The sequence below is a fragment of the Podarcis vaucheri genome (assembly GCF_965113315.1).
Source record: "Podarcis vaucheri genome assembly, chromosome: 3".
In the NCBI taxonomy this organism is placed as follows: Eukaryota; Metazoa; Chordata; class Lepidosauria; order Squamata; family Lacertidae; genus Podarcis; species Podarcis vaucheri.
In genome coordinates this window covers 38,910,303-38,931,412 of record NC_138761.1, presented here as the reverse complement: position 1 = coordinate 38,931,412, position 21,110 = coordinate 38,910,303, and the positions used below count along the sequence as shown (strand labels likewise).

General features: G+C 39.6%; 1 protein-coding gene across 6 annotated transcripts in view; it reads right to left on the bottom strand.

Annotated features, from left to right (window-relative positions):
- BTBD9 (BTB domain containing 9) overlaps nucleotides 1-21,110 on the bottom strand; it is a 151,006-nt gene that overhangs the window by 58,416 nt on the left and 71,480 nt on the right. For all 6 annotated transcript variants that reach the window (XM_082214847.1, XM_082214845.1, XM_082214842.1 and 3 more), the window contains one exon: nucleotides 5,208-5,317. In XM_082214847.1, the coding sequence (XP_082070973.1) occupies nucleotides 5,208-5,317 (110 nt within the window). The remainder of the gene's footprint in view (nucleotides 1-5,207; nucleotides 5,318-21,110) is intronic.

The following is a 21,110-nucleotide window of genomic DNA, read 5'->3' as shown; positions in this document are numbered from 1 at the left end:
CATTACATAACACACTCTGAATATGCTGAAAACCACTCTTTTTCATATCTCCAAGAGTTGAGCCCTGATACTGAATAGTGATTTGAAGTCTCTCATCTGATTCAAATTAAGCTCTGCCTTCAGAGAATTCAGAAATAAAGGGAAATTTTGAGACTGGGCTATGTTGTTTCAGCAGCAGCACCCCTCCCCCATGTCATGACTTTCTGAGGCTCAGCATAAGAACTGTGAACAAGTATCTAGCTTGCTAAGAAAACTTGTTTATTTTGATTTGAATTATAAAAGTACACCTCAGACTCAGATTTGTAAATAAGTCTCTGGCTGCATGTCATTAAAGCATTAATATAATCATATTGTTTTTGTTTTCTTCAGCATTCTAACTTCATATTAAATACAATATTTATGCCATTCTGCACAAGTGACTCATCTAATGCATTCTTTATGTGTGACTGTTGAACAAAAAGTACCCAGTTGCAAACAACGAAGAAAATTATACCCTTAGCTCTAAAACTACATTGCAGAGTATTTCATACGCTATTTATTCAGTAATATCACTTAATTTAATATTAAAAATAAGACTAGAATGCGTATGTCACCATAACCCAAAATAATCTAATTTGGCTCATTACTACAATGAGGTCGCATTTATCTGCTCTGAACACACTATTGAGAGGACTTCTGCATACTGTAGTTTAAAAATACTGTTTCCAGTATCAATGGTATTGTCTCAGTTAGGGGCCCAACTTAGACATCATGGTAAACTATACCTAATGGTTTACTGTGAACCTTGTTTTTCTAGGCTCTTTGTTTTCTCCTTGCTAGCATATGGAGGAAAGAAACTGCAATCCTTGACATAATGTTATGACTGAACCAGGGATATTGGCTTCTTTTGCTCCAACAACCACGATTTATAAGGCAACAAATTGTGGTTACAGGCTATGGTTTCTTGGGAGTGAAACAAACCATAATCCCTGGTTCAGATTAAATACTATGCCAGAGATTGTGCTTTGTTTATTCCACATGCTAGCAAGGAAGAGAAGAACAGACTAGAAAGGTGTAATCACAGTATATCATTAACTATGGTTTACCATAGTTTGTGTGAACTAACCACAATTTAGGGGTGCTGTTTACAGCAGTAGTCACATACAACCCATAATGTCTGGTTTCAACCTAAGTATACAATTTTCTTCTGCCAAATGTTATGATTTATGCAAAGGGTTTGTCTTAGATGAACCATATATGTTTGCCTGTTCACCTTTGAATAATGAGTTAAATGCTGAACAGCAATTCTTGGACAAGGCTTATACTGGCGTGTCACTGTATTATTTGGTAAATGTCAGAAAATGGCAGGTAATGACTTGTCTTGATAACATTGCATGTAAAACGCAGCAACATAAAATTGCTATTATCAATCCTTCATTTTTATTACTTGTTTGCACAGCTTCTAATCTTCAGTATACAGGAATGACCATTATGTAGATGCTATAAGCAAGGTAATATAATACATCTGACAAATGATCCCCATATATATGTACAGTTACTTGATCCAGCTGAAAATGACTAAAAAAGAGAGATTAAATAATGTAGCCTGTGAAGTCTTTCATTGACCTGGTTTGTTTGAAGAATTAGCTGAATAACAGATTCATTCTCTATCATAGGTGGCTTTCAAAGTGAAATTTAAACAGTTGACATTCTAAAAAGGCTAAGCATTGCTGATGAGCAAACCAATATTAAACCAATATTTATTTGGTTTCTTAATAAGAAAGGTGGTAATTTTATAAGCATACTTTTTGGAGATACAAAATGACCATCTCTCTCTTGGACTTTGGCTGCATTGGTATTCAGAGGTGCTTACTGATGTCATTTGTGATGCTCCACAAATGGTTAAGTAGGGGCTAAACAAAATAAGCTTAACAATTTTGAGCACAGTCTACAATAGAGATCAACTGTACTTCTGCAGTTGACCTGAGAGAACGCAGTTGGGTTGGGGGAATGCTGTTGCAAACTGTTACTGCCTTAAAACCCTGTGCTGTCTTCTGGATATGTCTGCTCTCTTCTGCTCAACTTGTATATATGTATGAACAAGCAGATTTTACCAAGACATCTAAGGTTCTAGTATTTTGAGTATCTGTGAAAGGGTTAAAAGAGCTGCCCACAGGACTACAGCACTACTCATCGCCAGAAATCAGAGGAGAGGGAATAACTTATAAGAGCTGTGGTATGGATATGACCTAACTTTTTAATAAGCATTTACATAGCCTACTATGTGATTACCATGCTCTGCCAAGGGGGGTCAGGGTAAATTTCCTCAGCACATTATTAATATAAACTCATTATTCTGCTTTACCCATTGCCATCTTTAATGTAATCGTGGGACAGCAATATATCCACCATTAGTTCTGGACCCAGTTATTCTGGTCATACATTAGTACACTTATTCCTATTTTAGATTGAACTTTTCTTTAATAGAACAAAAATCTAAACAGATATAAAACTATGACATACTTGGTGCCCAGGTTTACCAAAGTCACTCACAAGACAAGATGCAACATAGGCTGCTTGTACATTTTACTATACAGTTGTAAAATACTACCATTCTGTTTATTTATTCCCCTCTTCCCATCTTGCCCCTATTTACTGTAACCCAATTACTTTTAAAATTTCTACTTTCTTTGATATATCCTAATGGTTTAAACAAAAAACAAATTAGCATATTCTTTTGTTATTTCTTTAAGTTCTGCTTCGGGGAATTTGTAATATAATCTGCATATATTAACTGGTTTTATTAACTGGTTTTGTTCTACCATATGTGTGCACACATGCAAAGAATTTTAAACTTCTGTTCCAATGTCATTTTGTCACAAGTTGGTGGGTAAGCAAAGGGTCTAAGCCATGTGGAGTTATTTTGACTACTGGAAGCTGCATACAGTTCCCTTACTATTTCTAAGTACAGTGGTAACTCGGGTTACATACACTTCAGGTTACAGACTCCACTAACCCAGAAATAGTACCTCAGGTTAAGAACTTTGCTTCAGGACAAGAACAGAAATCTTGCTCCGGTGGCGTGGCAGCAGCAGGAGGCCCCATTAGCTAAAGTGGTGCTTCAGGTTAAGAACAGTTTCAGGTTAAGAATGGACCTCCGGAACGAATTAAGTACTTAACCCGAGGTACCACTGTACTAAGCAGCAGCTGCCTTCAGAGTTGTTGTCTTCCCTCCATCTTCAAAGGTTAGAATTCCGCCACAATAGGCTAAAATTCTCTTTATTCCCTGAAATCACATTCTCACAGCGATACAGATACTTTAAGTAAAAAAGACTGGGATTGGAGGAAGTTTGTCACTAATGAAACACATGCTGTTTTCTTGTGAAGGGAAGATGGATATCAACTAAGAATGCACCAGAAAGCTAGTTCTGAGCCCACGCAAGATCACCAGGGATAATATAATTAACAATACTAACAAGTAAAAATAATGCCTGGTTCCCTGTAACTTCACTTTTAGCAGTGAGGAAACTGTCAGAAGGCCCTCGGAGCTGGACATCAGTGTCCAAGCTAAATCATGGTGGCGGAGACGTTCCTTCAGGTATACAGGATTTCTCTGTTATTATGTTATGGATTTTGGTGTTTTACATTGTAAACCACCCTGTGATCTTTGGATGTAGGGTGGTATAGAATTTTAATTAATCATCACCATCATCTGGTTGGCCATTTTAAGAACAGAATGCAGGACTAGATGGGCCACTAGTCTGATCTAAGCAGGCTTTTATATTTGGCATAGCAACAGGTTCAGTATCTCCAACTCCTATAGAACACAGCTGAACACAAACCTGAGAAGTCACATCTCCCTCAATCAATGGTGGTCAAACAAATATTTGATATTTTCCTGTGTTAATAAAGAAGGTGAAGTTTCAAGAAGCTAAAACAATTGTTAAAGCTCACAGAATGCTTGAAGAATACCTTGAAGTAAGGTACTTAAAACCAAGTCACATTTTTATACACTATTTATTAGTCAATAAAAAAGGAAGTTGCTCTGATAATCATCAGGGCAGAATTCAAATATATTTTAGACATGGCTACATGGCATTTAAATGCTCGGTTTTCCCCATAGATAACGGCACACTTTTAATATATTGTTATTCTTAACAAAATCCAACACTGCTTTTGAAAGGGTATCTCACCATTTAATGTTTGCTATAAAAGAAACATTTAAGACTTTACAACCTTAAGCTGCAGAGGTTTTGCAATATCAGGATTTTGCACCTATAAAGGAAACAGTTATTGTGCACTGAACGTGATTGCTCTCATTCAAGTCAGCAAACACAGAAAGCCAGTCCAGGGCTGCTATTAGAAACTAAGGGTCTTTAACAGCACTGGACAACCTTGAAAAGAAATTATGATTAAGAACCTGATTTATCTGAGAGTCTGAATTGATGATCTGTTACATCAGCAAATAATTATTTATGATGAGGAGCAATGATTACTGAGCCAGCAAAGCACCACAAATTCTAATCTTCCACACTGATGTCACAAAGCAGCCTAGGAAGTCTACATATGCCCTTTTGGCAATTACTACCTAGCACAATATAGTTATTGGCATAAGGCCAATAACTGATGCTAGGCCTGTTCGGATTTCTGCTACCTTAGAATCATAGAATTGTAGAGTTGGAAGGGATCCTGAGGGTCATCAAGTCCAACCCCTTGCACTGCAGGAATCTGCGGCTGTCACATACAGGGATAAAACCTGCAACCTTGGCACTATCATGAACCATGCTCTAACCAACTCAGCTATCCAAGACCTTGTTTAAATCAAAATGGGGGGGGGGTACATGGAGCTACTGTGATCATCCATACTCCCCTCCCCACTTATTCTTTTACAAAGAAAGCAAACACCAGAATTAGGCTATGGTGTGTCATAATATCATACAGATATAGGAAATGTGAAGGCAGACACTGGCAAAGTCCTGCACACTGAAGGCATTAGACATTTAGACTATGGAGTCACCTACATTTTTGCACACCAACATTACTATGATTATATGATATTTTTTCATAATGGGAACTGCAATTAAATGGTGGCATATACTTGAACATTCCACCCCACTAGACACACAGCAATGCTATTAACACACTATGATGAGTTGAAGAGTTAGCATAAATTTATATTCTGCTTTCATGGCTAATATGTGCATTATTTGCTCTGTCATATCACTTACCTATCAGGCCTTTCTCAAGAGTGAAGGTTTTGTTGGTGAACATGCATTCAAAAGCCACGATATGGAAAACTTTGTTCACTGTGTTGTGTGTTCCAACTATTCTGATGTACCTACAAGGGAAGAAATAATGCAGAGGTTAAGAAAATGTGGAAAGTCTACGTCACGCCTTGGAATAACATTTATGCTAGAAGTAACTATGTTAAGGATCAGTTTTAATTATCTCCTCTGGGTGAAGGCACCTTATTTGGGGCCCAATGCAATTCTCAATCCCCAGAGGTTTGTTGAAAAAAATAGATTTGGGGTAGAAAATATCCCACCAAGTGGAAAGCAGTCTAAAACCCACCCCAGAGCCGCCCCAGAAGCACAATGATGGCAGACCAAAGACTTGTCACACATTATATCTAGTACCTGCACTAAAGTGGTATTAGCAGAGATATAAATGAGGGGTTAGGGGGAGAAGTAGCTGGAGCCTTTTTTTCCATGCAACCTCAATAATTGTAGCAGGCTTATTCTTTTAAAAAATACACAACATGATTGTATTTGATTTCCAAGCAAACAAAAACTGAAGGCTATTTAATTCAACACCATTAACATGTCCATTATACAGCCACACTTCAAAACTACAAAAACCCCTACAAAACCCAGGCTTCCATTTTTCACTGAAGACATATTATTCAGTAGGTTTTCATCATAATGAAAGGTTTTATACATCAAAGACAAACTCAATAAATCAATCCTCCTCACCTGCAAAAATGAACCTCTGTCTTTTGTCATGCCCTTATTCACATTCCACATTATCACTTGAAACACACAATGGCTTCTATGGTTTGAATCCAGTTCCATGTATGAGTAGAAAACTCTTTTGTTCACAGAGGGAGGGATTGCTGCCACCCCACCCAACCTCAACTAGAAACATTGTATCTTGCTTTGGTGTGTGTGTGTGTGGGGCTCCCAAACTTCAGGAGCGGATTTTATAGTGTTCAGAAAAAGTGCAGGCTGGAATATGTTGGAAAATACACACATGATCCTTTGGATCTCAGCCCTTGCTGTTAAACTCTTACTTAAAGTTATTTGAGCATTTTTTGTTTAACAAAGATACCTGTGAACTTCACTCCTGGCTGCACAGCTTGCAATTCTTAATACTTCGGCAAAGTCAGATGGAACACTTCTTGCTAACAGTGGCCTATTCACCCTTTGTATTACCTCTGAGACATCACCTTCTATAAACAAGTATTAACCTTGAATCAATCTGTTCCCCTCATTCTCTAAAGGGAGAGCAAGAGTTCAGAGGTTAATGAACAGCTGAAGCTACTAATAAAAAGTTCTGGAAAATCCCAAGTGGAGTACAACATGCCATCTCTGCTGAGCTCGAAAAGATAACTAACAAAAATCATTTGAATAGAATATCCTGTCATCCAAAGTGAAAGAAGAAGCATTATTAAATTAACAAGTTTCTATTCATCAAATGTGACATGTTAAGAGCAATTTTTCAGCTCCTCCACATAACCCACCATTAAAGATGATATAACTTTTAACTTCAGTGCTGTTTATCATGCTAGCAATGTTTAAAACCTTAGCTTAACTAAAAATGAAATCTTCTGATGGAAATTTAGGAGGTTTTCAGCCACACTTTTATCTACTGGGTTTTCTGTGGGTATTTGGGGACATTTTCTAGACTCCATAACATTTTAAAAGTGAGTGATAGGGAGAGATAGCTTGAGATACGCTACTCTATTTTATAAAATTTTACTCTCATCAATTAGCAAGTTCTGCAACTGGAATGGAAAAAATATATTTTCAAAATTCACCAGCTTTATATTTTCACTCTGGCCTTCCTGTGTCCATTGTGAAGCTGACTGTGATTTTGTTTTGCTCCTTTTCTTTTAGTCATCACTACTCGGGTTTAAAAAAACACACCATTAACTCTGCTTACCACCAAGTTTATTTCATGCATTTATTTAAACAATTCATATACCATGGTCTCCAAGCAGTGAATCTCTAATTTATCAGTTTTGTTTTAATTATCTTTGAGGAAGCTTGAATCATTTGTTTCTGTGGCACGGTTTCAACTCCCAATGAAATTATTCCTTTTTTGCTCCAAAGACTAAACACATTATGGCAAAAATTGCATTTTTATATACAGTTTGGATGCAAAGGAATACAGCAAGAGCTTTGGGAAAACTTTGAAGAAGCAAAGTCCAAATTCAGAAAAAAATCAAATTAATAAATTATTCTTACAGTAAATTTTCTAGGCTGCCATTCCAAAGGGAAATTACTCAAGGTGGAATACAAGATCCATGCCTGACAGAACATTCAAACTCTGCAATGCACATGGCTATCATTAGGTTACTTTCAGCCAAATCCAAACCAGTTTACTCTCCTGTATTTCAATGGCACCCAAATGGCTTAAATACACTGCTTTGTATTTGTATTTTAATATTTTGTTGGAGTGGCTGGGGAAACCCAGCCAGATGGGCAAGGTATAAAAAAATTATAATTGTTGTTGTTGTTGTTGTTGTTATCATCATCATCATTAAATAAATTATGATCCAATGTCACTTCTCTTTTAGGAATCGAACAGGCACAGTTCTTACAAACCATAGATGAAGAGCTAGATCTATGTCTTGTCTGTACCACCTCAAGCTGCAGCAGAGAAATTATATTATGGAATACTTACCTATGAAAAAAATATTTTTATGCTTAGAGCGCTAGCATACGAGGAAAGAAGAGTGGAAAAGCACGCAAGTCCCTCTAGCTGTCTAACCTGTAGTTTTGGTTGTGCATCTGTTGCGGGCCAAAGCTCCCCCTAGACCTGCTGCAGTTAGGAGCAGACTCACTGTAGGAGGGAGGTCTGGCAGAGGATGTCTTGCCCAAAGGCCCTCCAAAATCTACAGCCAGCTTTATATAGAACGTTTGCCTTCACAAGTTGCCTGAAAGTATCTTTTTTATATCGAATAACTGAAACTCAGGATATGACATGCAATGGCACTCCAACAGAGAAAATGGGGTCTTGCAACAGTGATCAGGGACAGGCAACAGAGGCGTATTTAGGGGAGCACAACCAGTTCAGTTGCAGTGAGTGCGGAGCCTCGGGGGCACAGTAGGGGATACCACAACTATTATTTAGAACGGAGCATGAGGTGGGGGGGGATTTGGCGTTGCTGAGACCCAAGGTCCACCACTGCAGGGATCCACCAGCCTGCAGGCCTTATCCAACCTATCAAGCATTTCAGAATGGCACGTTAGCCCCCAGACCCATTTTACTGATGGCAGCATCACTGCCACCAAAAAGAAGAACCAAACTGCTGAACAAAGTGGGGGCCACTAGGTATCTTTCCTATTGGTGTTCTAGTCCCCACCTGTATTTTGGCTGCAGCAGGGTACAGCTGGGACAATTAGGATCCTTTCTGAATGTCCTAATGTTTTACTTCTGGTGTCTTTGGGGTATCACGGCAAGCTGGCAGTCAACACAGGGAGCGATTTCTGCTTGGCTCCTGCTCATATATTCTTCTCCCTACACTGAGAAATGGTCCTCTCAAGTGTATAAAAGGAACTGCAGAGCACACAGTGAGAGAAGGAGAAAAGGGCAGAGTGTGTGAGTGAGAGTGTGCACAGGTAGGCCTGCTCACCACTAACATGCAACCCTCAGTGGATTGGACATGAGGGAATGTGGCCCTTGAGTTTTAAAAGGTTTCCCAACCCTGTTTTGTATACTATTAGTGCATTCTATATTTATGTCAATATCTATGTGTCTCTGTCTTACTACTATCCAACTTCTACTTGTTTCAAGTAATATACAACAGAATAATGAGTTCCTTGTTTCATTTCACAAATTAAAATGACTTGTGAAATAGAAGGTACACACACATACACACAGAGACTGAAGTAGGAGATGAGGCTGATGGTAGATAGTATAATAAGAAATACCTGTAATTATACGCTATTATATTGTCATTTATAAAACACCTCAAGTAGCTAGGTGATGACCAAAGGAAAGATAAATAAGTTCTATCCTCTGACTATAGGAATATTTTAATTAGATAGTCATGACACAGTTGTGTAATTCAGAAGTATGGCTCCATTAAGTGAGATCTAAAACATCTAAAAGATGTGGACTTGAGAAATTAAGGAACCCAGAGAAACATTCCTCTACCCTGCAGCATTGCCCCAAGAGGCAGCATTTGATAAATTACTGTCTACTAGGATTACTGTCAGACAACAAATAATAAAGTAGCTTAATAGCAATTGTATGATTATAGGAAACAGTGTAAGAAGACCTAATTGGTTTAAAGCCTTCTGTTCCAGGTCATGGCACAGGGCCAATGACAACTCATGTCACACTTCATAAAAATCATATCTGACTGGAAGGCCAAAATTCCATGCCCCCTACCAATGTTTCCCTTTAAAAGTCATTTTTAAAATGCAAAGTCAGCCCGATCCTCCAAACTAATAAGGGCACAGCAGACAACCGTCTTTATCCAAACTCTCAGGGGGTACTGCTAGAAAGAGAGTGTGGTTATTTTTCAGTATCTCTAAGGTCCTCCAGAGCAACTCAAGCAGATGGAAGATAATTAAAGCTTAAACAGGGCTGAAGATGGCAGATACACAACAGATTGTCCACCTCTGATGAGAATCAAAGCTTTGGCAAGAGTACTAAAGCAACCTATCTATGATTTCCAGTTTCAGTCATTTTCCTTCAACAGTGCTGCAGCAATCAGGTTTGTTTTCATACATGTGTTTCAGAGTTATGAAGGAATGGTAATGGTAACAAGTGAACATTTACTGTTGCTTTTCAAATGAAGGAAGATTAGGATGATTAATACATGCACTTTTCTTGCAAAATACATTTAATTTGCTCCATTGCAGTCCATTAGAAGAAGAAGAAGAAGAAGAGTTTGGATTTGATATCCCACTTTATCACTACCCGAAGGAGTCTCAAAGCGGCTAACATTCTCCTTTCCCTTCCTCCCCCACAACAAACACTCTGTGAGGTGAGTGGGGCTGAGAGACTTCACAGAAGTGTGACTAGCCCAAGGTCACCCAGCAGCTGCATGTGGAGGAGCGGAGACGCGAACCCGGTTACCCAGATTACGTGACTACCGCTCTTAACCACTACACCACACTGGCTCTCATTAGCAAATTATTCATTATCTCATATATATTCAAACTCTATCCCATACTTAGGGAACCATTAGAAGTCCTACCCTAATGCTCTAATCCTAAACAAACATGCTAGGGAGTAAGTTTGTTGAACAAAGTGGGATTTACTTCCAACTAAAGCATGCATGGGATTACATTGCAAGATTGTGTATGGGGCTTGTATTCATTTTTAGGTTAAAGAGTTTGTACTGATATGTATACATATTATTACCTTGTTTTTAATCCCTCAACAAGCTCAGGAGAAGTGGAAGGAGAACTGCTTAACCTGCTTTGTTAGGCGTGCTAGGAGCCATCCTTAACTCAACAGGTCAAGAGCCTGCCATGGAATAGGGAACAAGGAATATTTTCAATGTGCATTATTTCAGATTTTATCCATAGCTGCTTGTATGCTTTATTCAATTCCTAAGTCAAAGCTAAGGAAAAATCAAAGCAGAACAAATGCACAGATTTGTTCAACTGTACATTTCTCGGTATCCCTGGAAGTCTTCTATTTGGAAAACTTTGTTACATATTTTTCACTATAAGCTAAATCATGTACTAACGGAACAGACAAGGATTCCCTGCTACACCTCTCCATAGGACATACAAGGCTTATTTCTCATAAAAATTGCTTGCACATAAGCATTCATAAGAATTCAGGATTTACTAAGTATTAAACCTAGAGGTTCAGCAGTGTTACTTCAGCATGGCTGCTACGCTCTACTTAATCAACACATTTGTCTCAGCATTGTCATCTCATAACCTGCAGACATGGAGTCAAAATAGCTATGCTTACTTATCTGCAACTCAAAATTAATTATCACATTTGCTGTTTACTTGGAGAGTAATAAGGCAGCTGCCAAACAGATTTCTTTTCTATAAATCTGTGTTTTTACAGAGCTAGGTTTCATGTCAACAGTGCTATCACCAGAAGTTTGCTTGCACAATGGTTTGGCCCAGTATGAGAGTGAATAGCGTATAATTTCACCATTTTCCTGTCCCTCTTTTTTTCACAGGGACGAATATGAATCTGTACCGCATTGTTCTTCTGTCTCACAGGCTGCAGCAAATTTATGTGTCCACAAACACTAATGGATATTGGTTCCCTGCTTTGAGAGAGTTATAGAGTTGAAAGGGACTGCAAGGGCCATCTAATCCAACTCCTGCAATAGAGGAATCTTTTGCCCAATGTGGGCTCAAACCCACAACCCTACTGAGCTATGACAGCTGAATTAGAATTAATTAGGATACCTAAATAAATATTTTTAATTGATACACAAGTCTTCAAACTGACAACCTCCAGAAGCTGTTGGACAACAACTGCAAACAATTCTAACCAGCACGGCCAACAGCAAAGGATGATAGAAATTGTTGTAGCTAGAGGTCATCAGTTGTAGTCATTAATTATACACATACACAGTCATGAGAAAAACTGGTGCCCCGCAAGACGAATGCCTCGCCAGACGGAAAACTCGCTAGATGAAAGAGTTTTCCGTTTTGGAGGTGCTTCGCAAAACGAATCTCCTATGGGCTTGCTTTGCAAGACGAAAATGTCTTGCGAGTTCCTGTGGGTTTTTTCCCCTTCCCCCCTTTTTCTAAGCCGCTAAGCCGCTTATCAGCTGATCCGATAAGCCGATAAGCCGCTAATAGCGCTAATCCGTCAATGGGCTTGCTTCGCAAGACGAAAAAACTGCTAGACGAAGAGAATCACAGAACGGATTCTTTTCGTCTTGCGAGGCACCACTGTAAATGAAGATAAAGAGAATACTCAAAGAAAGGTATTCAACTAAATTTTACTCAGAGTTGACCCACTTCAATTAAAGACTGTAACTTAAGTTATGTTCATTAATTTCAATGGGTGCACTCTGAGCAAAACTTAGTTGAATGTTGTATGTAGACCCTAAAAACTACAGGCCTAGCCCACAAACTTTAAAACACAGCCAGTCAGTTTATTCCCATGACCCTGAGAGTACCACCTATAAGGGGAGAGTGGATCTGGGCACAGTTACCCCCATCTAGACAGGATTACTGGGATATGTTTATGTGGAGCTGCCTTTGAAGGCTATCTGGAAATTTAAATTGGAGCAGAACGCATTGGCATGTTTAGAATCAGGCCATGTTTTGTGGAGTATGCATCTCAACTGTTACAGAGGCTTCTTATCTGTTTCTGGGCCCAAAGTGTGCACCACAAATACTGAAGAGGCTGACATGAAGTCAGCATCTCCAGTGGGTAAATGGGGTGGTATCCAATGATGTCTGCAAACAAACAAAACTGATGCTAATGTATACAGTGGGACCTCTCCTCCTCCATGCAATTTCCCACTTCTACACTAGAGAGTCCCCCAACCATTTAGAGTAGATTTTTGGGGTCTGCAATGAGCTGCAGGGGGCAGAAGCAGAAGTAATGATGCTTCTATGATATTGGATTTCATTCATAATGAGCAACATTCAACACCCTGGGTGGTTTGCTGGTTCAACAAGGAAAAATGTACAGTAACAATTATATGATAACAGCTCAAGAGTATTTCACACTAGTGATCAGCTATAATAAAGCTCTCTAACCAGCTAACAGATAGATATATTGCTCTGTTAATCTTCACAGCAGTTAAGATTATTTAAACACTATTTCTACAACAACTTATTTTACCACTGAACAACTTGTACTACTGTCACAACAAAGAACTAATTGTACTCTAAGAACCCATCCGTTTCCTACAACAAAAGCTCTCTGCAGCTTGCTTCCCTTATTTTCTCTCTCAGGGTGAGCACAGCTTTCAGCCTTAATCATGTATTTGTCCATGTGGTAGGAATTTATTCTATAAATTCTATAAATAATTAGATCTGCAACCTTAACAATATACTCCAGCACCCTGGCTTTATGAATTGCATTTTCAACTCAAGACTATAAATTAAAGTCTGTTTTTTCACTCAGCCCAACTGGAAAACAAAAACAAAAAACAAAAGTCAATGCCTGACAATAAAAACCTAATCTTCTTCCAAGTGAAATCAAATGGATTCTGAGTGTATGGAACATTTTCGTAATGGACAAACTAGCTATGTCTGAATGATAAATTCAAGCAATATGCAGTTCTATTTAACCATCAGACTCAACGGCCTCAGATCAACCAGCTACACTGAAAAACTTTGTTCTACTGCAATTTTAAAGAACAGCATAAATGATGGTGATTTCCAGGGAATTCATGATGGTTGCAGGAAGATGATACTTAAGCTTCCACCAAATTTTCTGTGTTACCTGGTAGAATGCAGAGCTCTGCCTTCAATTCAATGATGTATCCTAATTGCCTGTTACAGTTTCTGAAATGATAAGCTCCCCTTGGGTACTTTATTGCCTTTTTAATATAGTGTGGGAGCATGCAGGTTGAGCTTAAGGCACAATAACTAGATCTGGGTTTCTCTGGTCTGAATCCCTATGCAAGAATAAAGTTTCCTGCAAATAAAAAAAATGTAGTCTTTCCCAGCAAATAAAATGTTTATCCTTGAAATATAATTTATGACACGTTGACAGAAAATGCAATTACTGTATGTGAACTGAAATTTCTACTCTCCAATGTTCCTGACATAGAACTACAGTTTTAGAATATTTTTTACCATATATGTAATGAGATGACAACAACAACAACAACAACAACAACAACAAGAAGAATTTATAGTTGCCCCAGCCATGCCGGGCAGCTTCCAACAAATTATAAAACCACAATAAAACATAAAACATTAAAAACTTCCCTATACAGGGCTGCCTTCAGATGTCTTCTAAAAGTCAGATAGATATTTATTTCCTTTCTGATGGGAGTGAATTCCACAGAGCGGCCCAGACAATACTGTGAAGGCCCCTTTGCCTAGTTCCCTGTAACCTCACTTCTTGCAACGAGGGAACTACCAGAAGGCCCTCAGAGCTGAATCTCAGTATCCAAGATGAATGATGGAGGTGGAGACACTCCTTCAGATATGCAGGGCTGAGGCCATTTAGTCTGGAAGCTGCATTCAAGATTAGCGGTAGTTTCAGAGTCACCTTCCATGGTTGCCCCACATAGAGCACCTTCTCACCTACACACTAGGCTCACCTGTCCTACAATTCATGTGTGGGGAAAGCTTTTGAAGAGACTGTTATAAACATAAAACACATCATGCATAGGTTTGAAGACAATCTGTATCACACACAGAAGTAATTCATGAGATTTCATCAGATTTCACATGTAAATCCCATTCAAACATAATGTCAAGGCTGTACTTTTGCTCATGTCCAAGGCAGGACTAAAAGGCATGATTATGCTATCCTCTGCAAATGGGGAAAGTATAATCTCATCAAGCCTATTATAAATCCACAGGATTACCAAATTAATCACAATTTTTGTTTGAACAAAAGGTTCTTGTCAATTCAGGATTTAAAACAATGATTTGGTTAAGTACAGACATAACATTTTCTGACCTATTAACCACAGGAGCACCCCTCAAACTTGTATGCTTCTCTGAGATCATTTCACTTGAATTCTCCCGTCCCTATGCTTTTCAGTGATATCTATGGTTGCTGTTCACTTTTGCACCAAGGGCACTAAATATATTTAGCTTTAAACTAAAGCCTGAATTGAAGAAAATGTGGGCAGTATTTATCATTCTTTGTGAGAGGCAAAGGTGCCATAGTATACTGATCTGCTCTACACAAGCAGCACACCAGTGAAATAACAGGAAAGAATATTGTAGAACCTTAGAGATTAGCAGTTTTCTTCTCCCATAACTCTGAAAATTATTCCTAGAATTCATCACTTCAAATTGGGGGATCACATGTTTGAATGTTTTCTTCGAACCCCATAGCACAAAGGAAGCAAACCTGTCAAAGAGAAAGCTAGACTACAGCCCTACTCTCTGGCAATCCCTTTCTCCCAGCAGGGTGAACAGTTTTACTATCTGATCTGTTGTTTGTGTAGTCTAGTTCTCATATCCACGAGGAAATGGGGAGGTGAGGGGGCTTGAGGAGAGAGAAATAAAATCTGCTGGGCAAATCACATTCTATTCCCATGAGAAGCCACAGAGACTTCAGAAGCGATTTTCCTTTCACAACATTTCCTGTATCTATAGCAACCTATTTCTATAGACAACTGCAGCTACCTTTCATTTTCCTAATAAACTGAAAGGCTTTTTAATGTCTATTATTTCTGTTTGTGTAGCTGACTTATTTGATGTGAACAACTACCATTACACTGTGTACCACAGATTCAGTTATCCACATTATGAAGGCCACATAATATCACAACTCAAAGCAGGGAGTTTCTTCTGAACAGGACAATCTTGTGGCACCTTAAAGATGAAACAATTTATTACAGCATAACCTTTTGTGAACATCAGATACACATGTACATAAAAGGTGTGTGTGTTGAAAGTTGGAGCTAAATGGCAATGAAATACAAAAAGTAGTTGTGACAATTTGATTTGGGCTTAAATGCATCCATCCAACTTCTACATTTTCTCCCTTGGCACCCATATGTGTGTGAATGTGTGTGAGAGATGCAAACTGAGGATTGTACATGTATCTAACAAAGTAGACTCTAGTCCACGAAAACATATTCTATAATGCATTTGTTAATATTAAAGGTGGGACCAGACTCTCTGTTGCTTTTGCAGCAACAAGTTAACATGGCTACCAGTCTGGAATAGACAGGATTGGAGTTTCCATAATATGTGTCTGTAACTCTGTGAATGATAATGGATCAGTACAAGTGTACTAAAATTGCCATGCTTAAAAGACAAGAAGGGAAACAGGTATGTGTATACTCTGCTGCAACAATTTACCATTTTATCTTCTTATCTAGCTCACTAAAAGCAAGTGTAATTTGACAAAATGGCTAATGCCACAGATAAATAAATCTGAAGGGGATGGGGGGGTCGAACTGTTTCCAAGCTTCTTCTTCTTCCGTTTGAACTTTTAAAGCTGCTATTACTACACAGCTGACATGCCTCAGACTATTCAGAGCTATTCCCATTCTGATAATTACTGTCCTTAGCTTACAAAGCTGTTTCTGCCACAGAAACACTCTTCAGTTAGTACAGACGAGCAGGCATTAAAAGGCAATTCTGCATTTGTCTTTCAATAGAAAAGGAAATCGTGTCATTCAGCACAACCTAAGATGCTAATTCTTGACAGATCTGTCAAATGCATGATCCTTACCGCCTACACAGCTGAATCAACACTTACATAGCAAAATATGGGTGGGAAAAGAAGGGGGTTACTATAAAAGGGTTGGAAAAAACTAATACAGAAAGCAGATATGCCCCTTTCAGGAAAGCTACAGTCTTTGTTTTACTGCAATGGACATCTGTGCCATGCAAATATTAGCAGCTCACAAAACTGAACAATTACTGAAGCTGCTAAATTTACTATTAAGACTAAAAATCAGGATGCTTTCTGTTTAAAATCACTTGAGGCTACTTTTCACTGATTCCCTCAACCCTTCATGTCTTATTACTCATGAATTGACAAGCCGCACAGTAATTTTAAACTATCAAACTTTATGATTCATCAGAAGCAGCTGACCGCATCGTAACTTGATTTCAGATATATTTGGAAGGGGATTCTTAGAAAGCATAAAATGAGGACATATTTGTTTAGCAGTGGATAGAAATTGGATATAAGTTTACAGAATGCCATGAGATAACCCCCAAAATAAAATAATCTATTTGGATTTAGATCAATATGGGCACAATCATAATACAAGAAGTTAAGAGCCCCCTTTCCGTGCAATACTGCATAGCACAAATATACTGTAATTCTAACCTTTAGTGTAGTAGAAGAATCACAACAAGCTGAGACTGAAATCTAAGAGAAACAAAGCAAGTAACGGGCTATTCTAAGATCTGAGACCTTCGGATGAAGGGGGTATACAAATTTAATTAAATAACAACTGATAAAGAAGGGAGAAATAGAGTTGGGTGTAATACGCATACTGCTGACACCATGCCCCAAACCAGGGGTCAGCAACCTTTTTCAGCAGTGGGCCGGTCCAACATCCCTCAGACCATGTGGTTGGCCGGACTATTTTTTTTTTTTTTAAAGGAACGAATTCCTATGCCCCACAAATAACCCAGAGATGCATTTTAAATAAAAGGACACATTCTACTTATGTAAAAACATGCTGATTCCCAGACCGTCTGTGGTATGGATTTAGAAGGCGATTGGGCCGCATCCAGCTGCTGGGCCTTAGGTTGCCTACCCCTGCTCCAAACCCTGACTGTTTCCAACAGATGTTTATAAATGAGGAAAATAAGTATGTTAGGGGGAAAGTATTTGTTGTTGTTTAGTCGTTTAGTTGTGTCCGACTCTTCGTGACTCCATGGACCAGAGCACGCCAGGCACTCCTGTCTTCCACTGCCTCCCGCAGTTTGGTCAAACTCATGTTTGTAGCTTCGAGAACACTGTCCCACCATCTCGTCCTCTGTCGTCCCCTTCTCCTTGTGCCCTTCATCTTTCCCAACATCAGGGTCTTTTCCAGGGAGTCTTCTCTTCTCATGAGGTGGCCAAAGTATTGGAGCCTCAGCTTCACGATCTGTCCTTCTAGTGAGCACTCAGGGCTGATTTCCTTAAGAATGGATAGATTTGATCTTCTTGCAGTCCATGGGACTCTCAAGAGTCTCCTCCAGCACCATAATTCAAAAGCATCAATTCTTCGGCGATCAGCCTTCTTTATGGTCCAGCTCTCGCTTCCATACTTAACTACTGGGAAAACCATAGCTTTAACTATACGGACCTTTGTTGGCATGGTGATGTCTCTGCTTTTTAAGATGCTGTCTAGGTTTGTCATTGCTTTTCTCCCAAGAAGCAGGTGTCTTGTAGTTTCATTACTGCTGTCACCATCTGCAGTGATCATGGAACCCAAGAAAGTAAAATCTCTCACTGCCTCCATTTCCTCCCCTTCTATTTGCCAGGAGGTGATGGGACCAGTGGCCATGATCTTAATTGTTTTGATGTTGAGCTTCAGACCATATTTTGCGCTCCCATTTTTCATCCTCATTAAAAGGTTATTTAATTCCTCCTCACTTTCTGCCATCAATATTGTGTCATCTGCATATCTGAGGTTGTTGATATTTCTTCCGGCAATCTTAATTCCGGCTTGGAATTCATCCAGTCCAGCCTTTCGCATGATGAATTCTGCATATAAGTTAAATAAGCAGGGAGACAATATACAGCCTTGCTGTACTCCTTTCCCAATTTTGAACCAATCAGTTGTTCCATATCCAATTCTAACTGTAGCTTCTTGTCCCACATAGAGATTTCTCAGGAGACAGATGAGGTGATCAGGCACACCCATTTCTTTAAGAACTTGCCATAGTTTGCTGTGGTCAACACAGTCAAAGGCTTTTGTGTAGTCAACGAAGCAGAAGTAGATGTCTTTCGGGAACTCTCTAGCTTTCTCCATAATCCGGCGCATGTTTGCAATTTGGTCTCTGGTTCCTCTGCCTCTTCTAAATCCAGCTTGCACTTCTGGGAGTTCTCGGTCCACATACTGCTTAAGCCTGCCTTGTAGAATTTGAAGCATAACCTTGCTAGCGTGTGAAATGAGCGCAATTGTGCGGTAGTTGGAGCATTCTTTGGCACTGCCCTTCTTTGGGATTGGGATGTAAACTGATCTTCTCCAATCCTCTGGCCACTGCTGAGTTTTCCAAACTTGCTGGCATATTCAGTGTAGCACCTTAACAGCATCCTCTTTTAAAAATTTTGATAGTTCAGCTGGAATATCATCACTTCCACTGGCCTCGTTATTTACAGGGTTTTCTAAGGCCCATTTGACTTCACTCTCCAGGATGTCTGGCTCAAGGTCAACAACCACACTACCTGGGGTGTACGAGACATCCATTTCTTTCTGGTATAGTTCCTCTGTGTATTCTTGCCACCTCTTCTTGATGTCTTCTGCTTCTGTTAGGTCCTTTCCACTTTTGTCCTTTATTATGGTAATCTTTGTATGAAATGTTCCTTTCATATCTCCAATTTTCTTGAACAGATCTCTAGTTTTTCCCATTCTGTTGTTTCCCTCTATTTCTTTGCATTGCTTGTTTAAGAAGGCCCTCTCGTTTCTCCTTGCTATTTTTTGGAAATCTGCATTCAATTTCCTGTATCTTTCACTATCTGCCTCGCATTTTGCTTGCCTTCTCTCCCCCACTATTTGTAAGGCCTTGTTGGACAGCCACTTTGCTTTCTTGCATTTCCTTTTCATGGGATAGTTTTTGTTGCTGCCTCCTGTATAATGTTACAAGCCTCCATCCATAGTTCTTCAGGCACTCTTTCCACCAAATCTAAATCTAAATGTTTATGAATGAGGAAAATAAGTATGTTAGGGGAAAAGTATACTATCAGTAAATAAAAATTCTAAAACGTTAAAAGGAATCTGGAAGATTTAAGATGGGTTCTAAAGAGTTGAGCCCAAAGCACTGCTAACCCACAGTAGCATCAGTGCAAGGACTAGTAACTGAGTTACTGAGCCTCCATTTCATCAGACACTTCATTTTCCAGACTGATGCACAATGTAGAAAACTGCACTTATAGTACAGTAGCCACACTCTGGAAGTGTATATGCCTTGGTCCATGTTCAGGGGGGCAGCCCCCCAGAGGTGGAGCTAGCTGCTCTGGCACCCGGAGCAGTGCACATGCTGTGCACCCAGGGGTGGGTGGTGGGGCTAGCCGCCCGCGGGAGTGGGCCAAGCGTCCCAGGGGGGTGCTGCCTGTGGCAAGCATTCCAGGGGGGTGGGGCAGCAATGTCACCCCCTTCAGGGATGATACCCGGGGCAGCCCGCACCCACTGCACCCCCGTTCCTCCGCCAGTGCAGCCCCCCTCACCTCCCCACCCAACCCTCTGACCAGGCTGTAGCATTTTGTTTGGGTGAAGGAAGCCACCAACAGCTTATCATACTCACGGTGTATAGGAATGCAAAGGAACAGTACTTGATTACAGACTGAGGCTATTAGCACACCAAGTTGGAGGGGATGAAATGAAAGAAAGAGAAAATATGGAGGAGTGCGAGAGGAGGAAAGAAGGCAAATGAGATAGACCAAGGGAGATAAAAAAGGATAAGTGCCTGAGGCTGCCATTGCTCCTTCCTAAACCCCATATCCCTTGTCACCTGTGAGCCACAGGAAGCCTCTGCTAACTAATTCCACAATGATGGTTGCCTGCTGTGATTCAAAAGTCCAAGTGGGCATTGGGCAGCTGCCCTGGAACTGGAGAACTTGTTTGTGTCCCCTAGGGTAGGGAAGAAGGTGAGTGAGTAAAGAGGGAGGGATGGGAGATCTAGAGGGAATGGCCAGGAGAAGTATTGAGGGAAATTAGAAACTTAAATGCAAAGGGTGGTATTGAACTGAGTTTTACTCAGAGGAGACATATTAAAATAAATGGTCCTAACTTAGTCACAGTCATTAATTTCAAAGGGTTTACTCTGATTAAACCTTAGTTGAATACCACCCAAAGGTTAATAAAAATTTTGGGAGACGGAATCTGTTATAGGAGAAGTGAACACAAAAGAGGCAATATGGATAGATGAAAGAAACTGACATTTTGTGGGGTACAATTAAAAAAGAACATCAACACAGCGAAGAAATTTAGCAATTTGGAAAGAGCCATTACCAATAGAAAATGTCACTAACTGCTGGCTGACTGTGCCAAATTCCCCCTAAAATGGGCAAAATGTGAATTCTACTAAGCAAGTTTTTATCAGCTCATAGTCTCTTTGTAGAGCAGTTGATGATAGCATCTGAATCACTCT